This window comes from Hypanus sabinus, chromosome 9 (assembly GCF_030144855.1).
Source record: "Hypanus sabinus isolate sHypSab1 chromosome 9, sHypSab1.hap1, whole genome shotgun sequence".
NCBI classification, from domain to species: Eukaryota; Metazoa; Chordata; class Chondrichthyes; order Myliobatiformes; family Dasyatidae; genus Hypanus; species Hypanus sabinus.
In genome coordinates, this window is record NC_082714.1 from 40,786,225 (window position 1) to 40,799,170 (window position 12,946).

Here is a 12,946-nt window from a genome sequence, read left to right on the forward strand (position 1 = left end):
AGGTTTCTCCTAACATAGACTCTATTGATAGTCTATACCGCATTGGAGGACGCAAAGGAAGAATTGAGGTATTTGCATGGATTTCAAAGATTCAACGTTAAGTTTTTTGCTCTGAAAAAATATGGCCATATGGTAAAAGAAATGGAGGAGATGTATATGTCAGAGACACCAGAAAGTGAAAAATGACCACCAACTGGATTTCCAATGGTAGGGTCTGTCTTGGTGTGAGTAATATTGACCATTGAATCCAAGTGAGCTGAAATGTGGGTTACTCTACAAAGAATTTTAGTGTAAACACAAGGATGACATGTGAGGGACTTTCAGTGAAATATTGTAAGGGGATTAGTGAATATATTTGACATCCACCTTCTGATCTTTGGAATGCTACAAAAGGTAACCCACATTTCAGCCTGATGATCCTAAGTAGCCTAAATAGAAAATGGAATGAAATTAACAGCAGGCTTTACTAAAACTGACAAAATAACAGCTGAGAAAGAAATGAATGCTTAGAAATTCAGTCATATAGCAAGACCTTTATCATAGCTATGTGTTTGGAAATCTGAATATTTCAGCCGAATATGAATGGAATATGTTTTCCTGAGCCTAATTATCCCATTTTGCAAATTCATTGGGGTTATTCTCATTGCAAATCATGCTTGTGCTGATAAGGCGTTTCTCTGCCAAGCATACATAACTTCACTCCTGTCCTGGTGGAATGATTGCTGCAATGTTGCAGGAAGAAATTAGATTTTGTTCATCAAAAATGCCTTTTGTTGATTGCTCCTAACTTAAATACGTGCCGTGAGCTCTGCAGAGTTAAGAGGCCTTCCCCAGAATGTCCCTGCTTGGCATTGGGGACCCAAATCAAGAGGTTCCCTTTAAATTATTTACCTCACTGTGCCACAGGTGTACTAATAACACCTGTATTTTCACTGTACTAACCTCCGCACTTAGCTCACAACCCTCAGCTGGACCTTCCCACCCACCAACTCTCTTGATCATCTCAGCCTATCAATCATTCAACTAAGCCCCCTTTACTGATTACCTGATTGAATGTTCCCCCCCATTAACAACTGAGCACCCAACCCTGCCCCCAATCTGACAGTGCCTTCCACAAAAAGAAAAACACCACCCTCAGGCTTTCATGACCCAATAATATTCTAGACAGAGAACTTTAAAGGTCTTCTTGCAGAACCAGTAATATTAATAGTGTAGAGTAGTAATTGCAGGATTTCAAGGCCCTAAAAGGATTAAGATAATGCAAAGAAAAATCAATGAAATATAAAGTTGACAAAGTCTTAGGAGAGAAAAATGAAGGACATTGCTAAGGTGTGAAATGGCAATCAGAAGGGCAAAAGGGAAGCATAGTTACAAAGGCTAAATGCAAAACCTTCTTAACAAATTTCATGACACATGCCGGTGATAATAAACCTGATTCTGATTCTGATTATATAAGAGGATATGAATGAAGGGAGAATTGGGACCCCATCCGTGAGCAGATGCAGTCCAAGAGCTGAGTGTAGAAACTATGTGAACAACCAACACTAATTAGAGATTAGACCGGGGGAGGGGGGGTTAATCCCGGCCAAAGTCGAAGACCTACATTCGATCCTTTATTCAGAAACTAGCAAAACCAACAATCTTGAAGAGATAATGAAACTAAAACTAGCAATATTAAATGTACTTAAGTGGAATTAAGTGGAGTTAAATGAAGTTAAACACAAGTGGTTAAACAATTGTCAACAAAAACATATCACCTGACCTACCTCCTCGTTTGAAACTAACCAGAATTACTCTAAGAAACAAGAACAGGTAATTAAAACTCTTCACTGCTACCACACCCCACCCATGTGACTAACTACCATAATAAACAAAATAGACACACAACACAGAATACAAAGCAGATAGAAAACATGGAGGATAAACGGAAGTAGCTCGTGTTTCATTCAATGGTTGGCTCTCATTCAAAAACAGAGAAGCCTACAAAAAATGGTGGATACAGCCCAGTCCATCCCAGGAAAAGCCCTGCCCACCATTGATAACTTCTACAAGGAGGGCTCCTGGAGGAAAGCAGCATCCACCTTCAAGGATCCCCCACCAACCAGATCATGCTGTAGGAAAGGAGATACAGGAACCTGACGCATGACTGTACAGCCAAACACCAGAGTAATGACATCACCAAGTTTAACAGTGGTGGGCTCATCACCAACAATGATGAGGCAGCCTACAGAGAGGAGGTGGAAGAGCTTGAGGACTGGTGCCGGGCAAATAACCTCTTCCTCAACGTCAGCAAGACAAAGGAGATGGTTATCGACTTCAGGAGCCCTCACACCACTCCTGTCCCTTTACAACAGCGGCACAACAGTGGAAACTGCAAGCAGATTCAAACTCCTGAGAGTGCACACCACACCCAAAGTCTCATGGTCCCAGAACACATCCTACACGGTCAAGAGAGCTCAACAATGCCTCTGCTTTCTGAGGAGGCTAAAGAGAGCTGGACTTCACACATCCATACTCACGTCATCCTACAGATGCACAGTAGAGAGCATCCTAACAAGCTGCATCATTGCTTGGTATGGAAACTGCACTGCAGTGGACAGGAAGGCTGTCCAATACATCACCGACACCGGCCTACCCGCCATCAAGGACATTTATACAGAAGGGGCAGAAGAGGGCCAGTAATATCATGAAAGATCTCACACACTCTGCTCATGGACTGTTAGTCCCACTCTTATCCGGGAGGAGGCTACATAGCATCAACACCAAGACCAATAGACTCCAAAACAGTTACTTTCCCAAGCAATAAGGCTCATCAACACCTCCACCCACTAACTCCACCACTACTTTATTATTTCCCATCAGTCACTGAGGCTGGTATGTTCACTGATAACTTTAACTTCTTGCTTAGCAGCGTATGGGACCCACCGCCTCCAGCAAGCTTCAATTATACCGGTGCCCAAGAACAGTGTAGTGACCTGCAGGTCCATAGTTTTAAGTGTTTTGAGAGGTTATTGATGAAATATATCAACTCCTGCCTGAGAAGTGACATGGATCTGCTCCAACTGCCTACAGGTCTACAGCAGACGCCATCTCATTGACTCTTCACACAACCCTGGAACATCCGGACAGTAAGGATGTATATATCAGGATTCTCTTCATCGACTACAGTTCAGCATTCAATATCATCATCCCCTCAAAACTAATCAATAAGCTCCAAGACCTGGGCCTGAACACCTCCTTGTGCAATTGGATCCTGCATTTCCTCATTGAGAGACCCCAGTCAGTTCAAATTGGCAACAACAGCTCCTCCACAATCTCCATTAGCGCAGGTGCACCACAAGGCTGTGTGCTTAGCCCCTGCTCGACTCTCTTCACACTTACGACTCCGTGGCTAAGCACAGCTCCACTGTCATGTTCAAGTTTGCTGATGACATCACTGTTGTAGACCAGATCAAAGGTGGTGATAAATCAGTATGAAGGGAGGAGGTTGAAACTCCAGTTGAGTATTGTCACAACAACAACCTCTTACTCAATGTCAGCAAGACTAAAGAGCTGATTATAGACCTCACGAGAAGGAAACCAGAGGTACATGAGTCAGTCCTCATCAGAGGTGGAGGGGAATAGCAACTTTAAATTCTTAGGTGTTATTATTTCAGGGGACCTGTCCAGGGCCCAGCACGCTAATGCAATTACGAAGAAAGCATGGCAGTGCCTCTACTTCCTTAGGAGTTTGCAGAGATTCAGCATGACATCTAAAACTTTGACAAACTTCTATAGATGTACCGTGGAGATTGTATTGACTGGCTGCATCAAAGCCTGGTATGGAAACACCAATGCCCTTGAATGAAAAATCCTACCAAAAATGGTACTTTTTCTCAGCTCAAGCTGGTAAAACCAGAGGTACAGGCTTAGTCAAGCACACTCATTTGCCAATTGCTAGGAACCTACAGACTATTCTAGTGGTGTTTAGTATTGTGGCTTTCTGAAGATTTACGTAGATGTCACTGTGTAGCCCTAATTGTTTAATGCTATTGTACAGTGCCTTTGGGATGACACCAGTTGTAGAAATTACCCTTGGGACAATGCATACCCTGTTCATGTTCCAAAGTCTTTCAATTTCCTCTTTTACTTCAGCAATATTTCTGGTGTTTTTCACTTATGGATTTCGGTAAGTTATGTGTGTTTGGAATGGCTGTATCTATTGAATAAGTTGTTGTTGCTTGTTTATCCTGTAGTATTATAGCTAGACGGTTATTATGGTTCTATCTGTAACAACTGATTGGTCATAGTATAATTTGTGGTATTCTGACTCTAAAACTGGATCTGGGTTGTAGTTACAGTAAGGTGTGATTTCATTTATGAGTTTGTATTGTTATTATTATCGTTTGGGGCGGCGTGGTAGTATAGTGGTTAGTATAATGCTTTACAGCTCTAGCTACCTGGGCTTCAATCCCAGCACCATCTGTAAGGGGTTTATACAGTTTCCCTGTGGCTTCCTCCCACATCCCAAAGATCTCCAGGTTAGTGGGTTACTTGGCTGCAGAGGTGCAATAGGGCAGGTCGGACTTGTTGGGCTGGAAGGGCGAGTTACTGCGCTGTATCTCCAAAATGAAATAAATAATATTTTTTTTTTGGCATTGGTTGTTTGTCAGTCTTTGTGTGTAGTTTTTTATTGCTTCCATTGCAGTTCTTTGTTCTACTGTGGATACCCACAAGAAGGCAAATTTCAGGGTAGTATACAGTGACATTTACGTACTTTAATAATAAGATTACTTTGAACTTTGAGCTGACAAGCTAGGCTCAATCATAAAACTCACTGGGCAGAATTTACTACTTTGTACTTGACTGTTCAGCATTTTACTATCAACAAATTGTTATGTTCTGGTATCTTCAGGTCAAGGCTCAGACCTTACAAAGGTTATTTGCATATGTGGAGGTTGATAAGTAACATGAGGGCTAAAATCCATATTATTGGACGGTTATGACAGAAGGGAGGTCTCCCTGGTTTGACAGAGGGAAGATTCCCTGGATTCACAGACAGGAGGTGTCCTTAGATTGGAATCCAGGCTTTACGATATTAAATTTTGCGAGAAAGGATATAAATCAAATTCCAGCAATCTCAGGCCTATTAACTTTATATTAGTAACCAAAGAACAAAATATATCACCAAACACTCATTTCAACATTACCTCCCCGAACTCAGTGTAGACAAATTTCATTTCAGAAGAGACAGTTCTGATAATAGCTTGTCAAACTAAAATGAATCTCTCTTCATAATTTCCAGCAATTTTTGTTTGTAGCTCAACGCCTTTGATGTTTTGAAGAGCGGCACCCTAAGTGGAGTCCAGAAAGCTCCGCGCTGTATTTAATGGGGAAGAAATTTGTACATTCATGAAAATATAAGAAGATGGTACATGAAATACTTCACATGTTTAGGCCACCGATAATACACAAAGATTTTTGTACACAGTGTTGAGGTTTTGAGCAGAGAAATGGCATGATTTGCTATCTTTTCTCACAGCCATTTACATTAATTGCAGGTAATCTCAAGTACTGGACACAGTAGGGCATATAGCATACACACAGCATTGACATAATAATGGTGTCAAAATTGTGGTGGTGAACTATAGAGGCTGTGGTAGGGCTTTGGACAGCTTAAGATGAACTGGTTGATGAGACAGACATAACAGAGGGCACCTCTTTTCTTCAGGAATCACCTTAGCTGAGGTAGAGATCCTGAGTTAGGGTGGAATTCACCGCGGTCATTTCTCAACAAGAGGTGGATTTATCCTTGCAATTCAGCAGACCACATCAGTGTCTGCTCTAATGGAATTCCCAGCAAACGGGGGAAAGAGCTTAAGAGAGATGCTTCCTTCTGTTAGGGTTTGATATTTGGTGCATTGCCCCACTGTCTCTTTGTTGTAACATGGTAGCAGCATTGTCAAACACGTGCCCAAAGCATCATGCACAAAACGCTGGAGGAAATCAGCATCTACGGAAAAGAGGAAGCAGCTGATGTTTCCGTCCAAGACTCTTCTTCAAGACTGAGAAGGAAGGGGGAAGATATCAGAATGAAAGAGGTGGGGGGGGGGAGGGGAAAGAGGCTAGCTGGAAGGTGATAGGTGAAGACAGGTGGGTGGGAAAGGTCAAGGGCTGGAGAAGGAAGAATCTAGTGGGAGAAGAGAGTGGACAATAGGAAAAAGGGAAGAAGGAGAGGATCTGGGGGAAGTAATATGCAGGTGAGAAGACTTGAAAGGTGTGGGGGAGGGGGAGGAATTTATTCTCCAGAAGGAGAAATCAATATTCATGCCATTAGGTTGGAGGGTACCCAGATAGAATAGAAGCTGTTGCTCCTCCACCCTGAGGGTGGCCTCATCTTGGCCTGTTTCAGGTACAACTCTCAGACAACCACATACTGTATTCCAGTTGCATTAGGCACTTTGCATTCTGCATGGCATCGATTGTATTTGTGCTGAATCTCATGTTACTGTTACATGTCATTGTATCTAAACTCCGCTTCTAGGCCAGGATGTCCAAAATTCCAGGAAAAGTAATGTGAAAGATTGCAGCCAACCTGGAGGTGAGTGAGAGGGTACCTGGCGGTGGGCAAGAAATTGGTTTCATATCATTTTAGGGAGTTATACAGTATAAGACTGGAGCTTTCCCTGGAATATTCAGAATTGGAGCTACTGCTATTTCTGGTCAAAATAAAATGGGTCAGATTCTGAGTGCAATGTAAACTAGTCAAAATAGCAGTCAATACTAATTGCAGATGGGAGAGCTGCACTTGATCCGACATTACAGTACGTGGCTCCTGAACAACCAGACAAAATAGTAGAAGATCAATTTCAAAGCAAATCACATCTGAAATACTCTGGCCTGCTATGGAATGCTACAATGTTGATCTTAACTCCTTGCACCTCTTCATTCTTTGCCACCTCCCATGATGTTGGGATTTGACTATAATCTCTCTCTTGGCAACAGACATACCTCCAGTTCAAGTGCATAATAGCAAATCCCAAACTATGAAACTGAGCTGAGGTTCCAACAGTAACATAAGGTCAAGCAGGAATCTTACTCTGGGAGAAAAACGTTTACCATAAATTTCTGCGAGGGAATGAGCTAAACGTCCTTTCTCAGCTCGCTCGCCAATAAATTGCCAAAGGCAGCAGGTCAATTTGTCCTTATTCCAAGACACTTACAGAGGAAAGGAATGATGTATAGCAATAAATGAAACCCAGAAATTGTTGCTGTGCTTCATTAAATCAACAGGTAAACCATGATCCAGATTCACATTCAGCCCCAAGTCTTTGACAATGATTAAAGGTAAAGCAGTAGTAAAAGTAGTTGGTTTCCAAATTTTCCATAACAATTTAATTAAACTAATGCTCATTTATAATGCAATTCCCACTCTAACATATTCCAAAATGTTTAATCACTCATCTTTATAGATATGTGGACTCAATAATTTCATGTTATCCTTGGTTCTGATTCTGTATTACATTTTATAGCCTCATGATTTCTTCTGAATTGCACAAGTGAGACCCAAAATGATGTTAGTCACTTTAATCATTCATAACTCATCGAGGCAAGGACAGGTGTTGATCCTTGTAGGTGACTTACATTTCCGCAATTTGTTTTGTTCATTTATTTATTAGTTGCTACTGTTCCATTTTTCAAAATACCTGCATGGACTTCTGAAAACAGGCTGTAAATCTCAATCCTCACTGCACTTTATCATTTATGAACTGCTTTGCAACCTGGTGCCCTGGAGAACTGGGGCCGCTAGCAACCAGGTTAAATTGCTTTTTTTCAGTCCATTGATCTCTGTTAAAGCATCATTGGTAACAATTTCCATTTGATCAGGTGCATTTTGAATTCCACTCCCCAATAACTTGAAATTACTCAAATAATTGTTAAAATGCGTCTAAAACGACAGATGCAAACAATGAAAAGATGGCAACAAGATGGATTGCTCTCTACGTGTAAACTGATGATTGTAGTTCATGGGTCCTATTCTCGCTAAATTAAATATCCGGATGGCCACCGTGATATTTAGATCAAAAACATTGAAGGTAATATTTTTCTTAGCAACGGCCAAAATATTACCTGCTGGCGTTGTTGATTCGTCTCTCGAGGACCAGCTTATGGTAGGGCGTGGTGGAGTGTGAGAGCACAGCATTAACAGTAACGTAAACAAATACCCGTCCTATAAATCCTGTGTTATTTTATTTCATGCATTTCCCGACAGAATTTTCATAAATCAGAAACTGGAAGATAAACCTCTGCTTTTTTATTAGCTTCTCGCTTCTGGAATTTGGGTAATATTACCTTCACAAGTCTGCAGCTAATTAAATCATGAGGGGCATTTCCAATAGACAACAAAGAATGGAAATCCCGCCTGAAGATGTCTTTAATGGAAAGAAGGAGGCATAAAAGTAGCTGCACCTCATAGTTTTGGTAAAAGGATCAATTACCTCACAAGAGTGGCCAATCAAATTGAAGGTACTCATACCAACACAAACATTCTGGCACCAGAGGAGCCTCCATATATGGCAGTATCCTAATAGTACAGTATATTTAGATGTCCAATGAACACTTCATACAATGTCATATAATTGGCTAGTGAACAGGGAAAATCACCCAGAGTTAGAGAACACTACCAGAAAGAGCACTCGGCTGGCTTCAGGATGGAAAGCAAATGCAATCAAAGTGGCAGGAGATTAAAATGGAGTTCCACAAAGATCAATATTGCAACCACTGCTGTCAGCAATATAAGTTATTGAATTTTGGTATAAAAAACACATTTTATATGGTGACTTGGGAGGAGAGGGGATGATGAATATTGAAGATGATGGCAGTGAACTAGACATAATTGGGAAATGAATTTCAACAAAGTTAAGTTTGATATATTATATTTTGTTAAGAGAAACAAGGAAGTCAGATATTGCTTGGAAAGTAAGTGAGTTAGGAAAGCAAAAGGATTTGATGCACAAATGTATATATCACTAAAAGTAGCAGCACAGTGAGGCCACTTAAAGCAAAACAACCAAACACAAGGAAATAAATACAGAGCTTCAGAACAGGGAGATATAAGGGTTCATTAAACTCACATCAGACTGTGGTTAGGCCACATTTGCAGAACAGTATTGTGTTCAGCCTGCTACATTCTTAAGGGATATAAAATGAATGGATCAGGTGCAAATTGGACTTTATGTGGATGGTGGTGAAAGAGGAACAGACTGGGCTGTTAACGTTATGAAAACACTAATAGATTTGACTACAAAAGATCTAGAAATTCAAACACTTGTTTTTCTTTTTAATTTGACTTTAATGAAGATACCATTTTTTTCTCTAGAATGAAATGTAGTTGTGATGATCTCTGGGTTAAATTTTGTCCCTTCAGAAACTCCCAAATGATGACTGAATTTGGCCTAAACACTCCTCACCTTGGCTGACTCCCAAGTTTCCAAGTGGCCCATACTATTAAGTCCAACTCTCATCTCTAAGATAAACTCCATTCTGCCTGACCAAGGCCCTGATTCAACCAACAACCCTTTCTGTCCTGTAAGTCTCCAGATCCTGCTCCGGTCCTGGACTTACCTGATACCTTGCTTCATACATTTCATATTAGTGCAGCAAATGCAAGCGGTTAGGGCCTTGGGCATTGCTAAATTTGAGGCAACCCCCGTGAAAACATTCAATGGTGTGCTGGCACCAATAAATCTCTACACCGGAGACATAAGAGTTTATACACATGCTGGAAATCTTGAGCAACACACGAAATTCTGGAGGAGCACAAGCCAGCAGGTATCCTATCAGATTCCTTCTTCTTCAGCCCCTTGCCTTTCCCAGCTTCTCCCCTTGCCCGACCTTCACCGACCTTCCTTCCCCTTCTCTCCTGAACTCACGTATTACCTCCCAGCTTGCGCTCCTCCCTCTCCCCCTATCTTTTTATTCTGCCTTCCACCTTCTTTCTTACCAGTCCTGATGAAAGGGCTTGTATCGAAAGATCGACTGTTCTTTTCCCTTCAAGGATGCTGCCCGACCTGCTGATGAATCTCTACCCTACTCACGAGAATGGACAAGCTAAAGGCCATATAAGGTAAGTGAGCAGAAACCAAACTGGCAATGAAGAACAACATTAGAGAGTGCTGTAAAAGATGGAACTCGCACCACAAAGGATAGTGAGGCAGAGAACATACACACATTTAAGGAGAGCAGGCAACATGCAATACCAAAGGACAGCCAATATACAGACAGCCTACAATATCAAAGGATGGTAGGAGCAAACTCAATGGGCCAAATGGCCTAAATTTGCTCTTATGTCTTACAGACATAGCTGGCTAAAGTTAGTGAAGGGGGTTGGTAGTGGCTTGTGGATCAGTCACTCTTTCTCTTGGTTGATATTAATACATGAACGCAAATGGGAGAGGAATAATTAAATAGTGTGTTCCTGGAACGTAGCTTTATACAACACAATTTTAGGCCTACCTCTGAAACCTGGCCAGTTTCTCCTCAGCTTTGACCTTGGTGCATCAAACCTTATGTAGGCTGCAGTCACTGGGACATCTTGCTCCAGCCCGTCTGACTGCGGACTCTCCATTGTACCATTTTCCTAGAGGAGCAAAGGCGGGAAATGCAGCTGTCATTCTGAAAGCTAAGGAAGAATACTGATCTCACTTACTACATAATTCGGCTAATTATCACTGGTAGTGAGACAGCAGAGGTTGCACCAATATCAAAACAAAATCTCACACACTTTACAGAAAAATTTGTATTAATTAACAGAAAGCCACAGGGAATTGGTCCTTAACTCACCAATAGTCTATTTATTTTTAAATGACTCCCTGGATGTTTATTGCAACAATAGAACATAGAACAGTACAGCAGGGAACAGGCCATTCAGCCCATGATGAGCCTTTCTCAATGCCAATTATACTCTTCTAGTGTGTCATCTATATCCCTCCATTTCATATTCATGTGTTTATCTAAAATCCTCCTAAACTTCAGCAAATTGCCTGCTTCCACTACCCAGGCACCTACCACCCTCTGTGTAAAAAACTTGCCCCTTCATGCCACCTTTCAATTTCCCCCTTCTAACCTTAAAAGCGCATCCTCTGGTGCTTGACATTTCTACCCAGGAGAAAAGATTCAGTCTACACCTCTCATCATTTTGAAAATCTCCATTAAGTCTCTCCTCTATGGCCATGGTGAGACTAATAGCCTTTGGCTTTTCTTGAAGAAAGGTGGAATATTCCCTGTTCTCCAGCTCCTCGGCCCAATTCCACAAGCCAAGGAATGCTAGGTATTCCCAATTTAGCAGCCCATTTTCCATCTTTTCTGATTTTTTTACATCTCTTAACTCTCACTAGAAATAAAAACTCAGGGAAGCTGTGACATTGCAAGTATCTATTCTGCACTATAGCAACAAGCTGAAATGCCCCCCGTGGAGTTCTGGACGTTTCTGCTGACTATCAGCAGTTCAGCTTTCCAACTTCTGTCCATGTTCTGATTCAGTAATTTCTCATTTTTAGCCATATTACGCTTTTTAAACACCATGTCCAATCGCAAATTTATTTCCATTAGTGATTCTTTTACATCCCAGGTGTTCCTACATCAGTACTTGTAAAAACGGAACAAGATTACGTGCTAATTATCTCTACTATTCCCTCCCCCTCAAGCACAAGTTGAGCTCTTTCATCTCTCAGAGTCCCATGTCTTCTTTGAATACACTTTTATTTCGAGGGACAATTTTGAGGCCTTACTCCCAGCATGAAGCTTCACTGTCAGAGAGTATAACAGTTAAAGGCATGACTACAAAGCCCCAGCACTGGTTTGCTGATATGTTGTGCACTGTGAGAATTTTAACCATTGCTTTTTCAGAGAGAATGAGCAGAGAATTTCAAATGCTTTCATGCTACATTGAATTCACAAGGATTTGAAAATCCTTCACACAGATAAACACTAGTGGTGTTGGGACAGTACTTTGCTCTGCTGGTAAGAATGATCAGGAGGTAACTAGTAGCATTATGTCCATTCGCAGTATACCGAGGCACCAGGTGAGCAGACAGGGGATATTCAGCTGCGGGAATAAATGCTGGCTTTCCCTGGATCAAAAATAAAACACAATAGAGTAGTTCTTATTTTCATTTTTCTCTCTCTCCACAAGTACTGCCTGAATTTCAGTACTCCAGTATTTTCTATTTACAGTTCCTAGCTTTAGCATCTTAAGAACAGTACTTTGACTCAGCAGGGAATTCCATGTGCTATTCCAGCCATTTCCAGAAGATCTCTACACATTTAGATAACCTGACGTCAGATATTTATGGACTGAGGTTGTCTGTCTAAATCAGGACCTGGAGTGAGCCAGAGTCAAGTTGAAAACAAAGTGCAGGTCAGGTAACATCCGTGGAGTAGGAAATTTAGCTGCTAAATTGGTGATTTTGAACCTTAACAGTGGTAGTGCCATTAGTCAAAGTTGCCCCCTATTCTCATGAAAGCATAATGAATGCAAGAGATATCAAAATGGATAAAGCGTTTCCAGCATGTTGTACTTGTATTGAAGGCACGGTAGAATCATTTCAGCCAAGGTTAAGCAGGGAACTGATACTTCCCCTTAAAGAAGAAAGCCGAATTGATGCTTCAGTTGGAAGGCTTAGCCAATCAGATTTTACAGAAGAACATTCAAAAACTATAGAATCATTGAGTGCAATGGAAGGTCATTCAGCCCACGGTTAGATTTTGCATTGTTTTTTCTCCTTAAAGTGTTTTTCTAATTCCACTTCCAATCTAATTCCACTAACATACTGGGCAGTAAACTCCTGATCCTAAGCACTGTTTGCATTGATATTTCCTCTGGATCACTTGCCAATCATCCCAGTGTGTGCCTTCTATCATCAACCATTAGTTTTTCTTAACTTTATCTATACACAACCTGCAAAAG

General features: G+C 41.2%; 1 protein-coding gene across 1 annotated transcript in view; it reads right to left on the reverse strand.

The window, feature by feature from the left end:
- Positions 1–12,946, reverse strand: part of slc29a4a (solute carrier family 29 member 4a) — an 81,396-nt gene that overhangs the window by 14,084 nt on the left and 54,366 nt on the right. Inside the window, exon 8 of the mRNA XM_059979535.1 lies at positions 10,495–10,618. Coding sequence (XP_059835518.1) covers positions 10,495–10,618 — 124 coding nt within the window. The remainder of the gene's footprint in view (positions 1–10,494; positions 10,619–12,946) is intronic.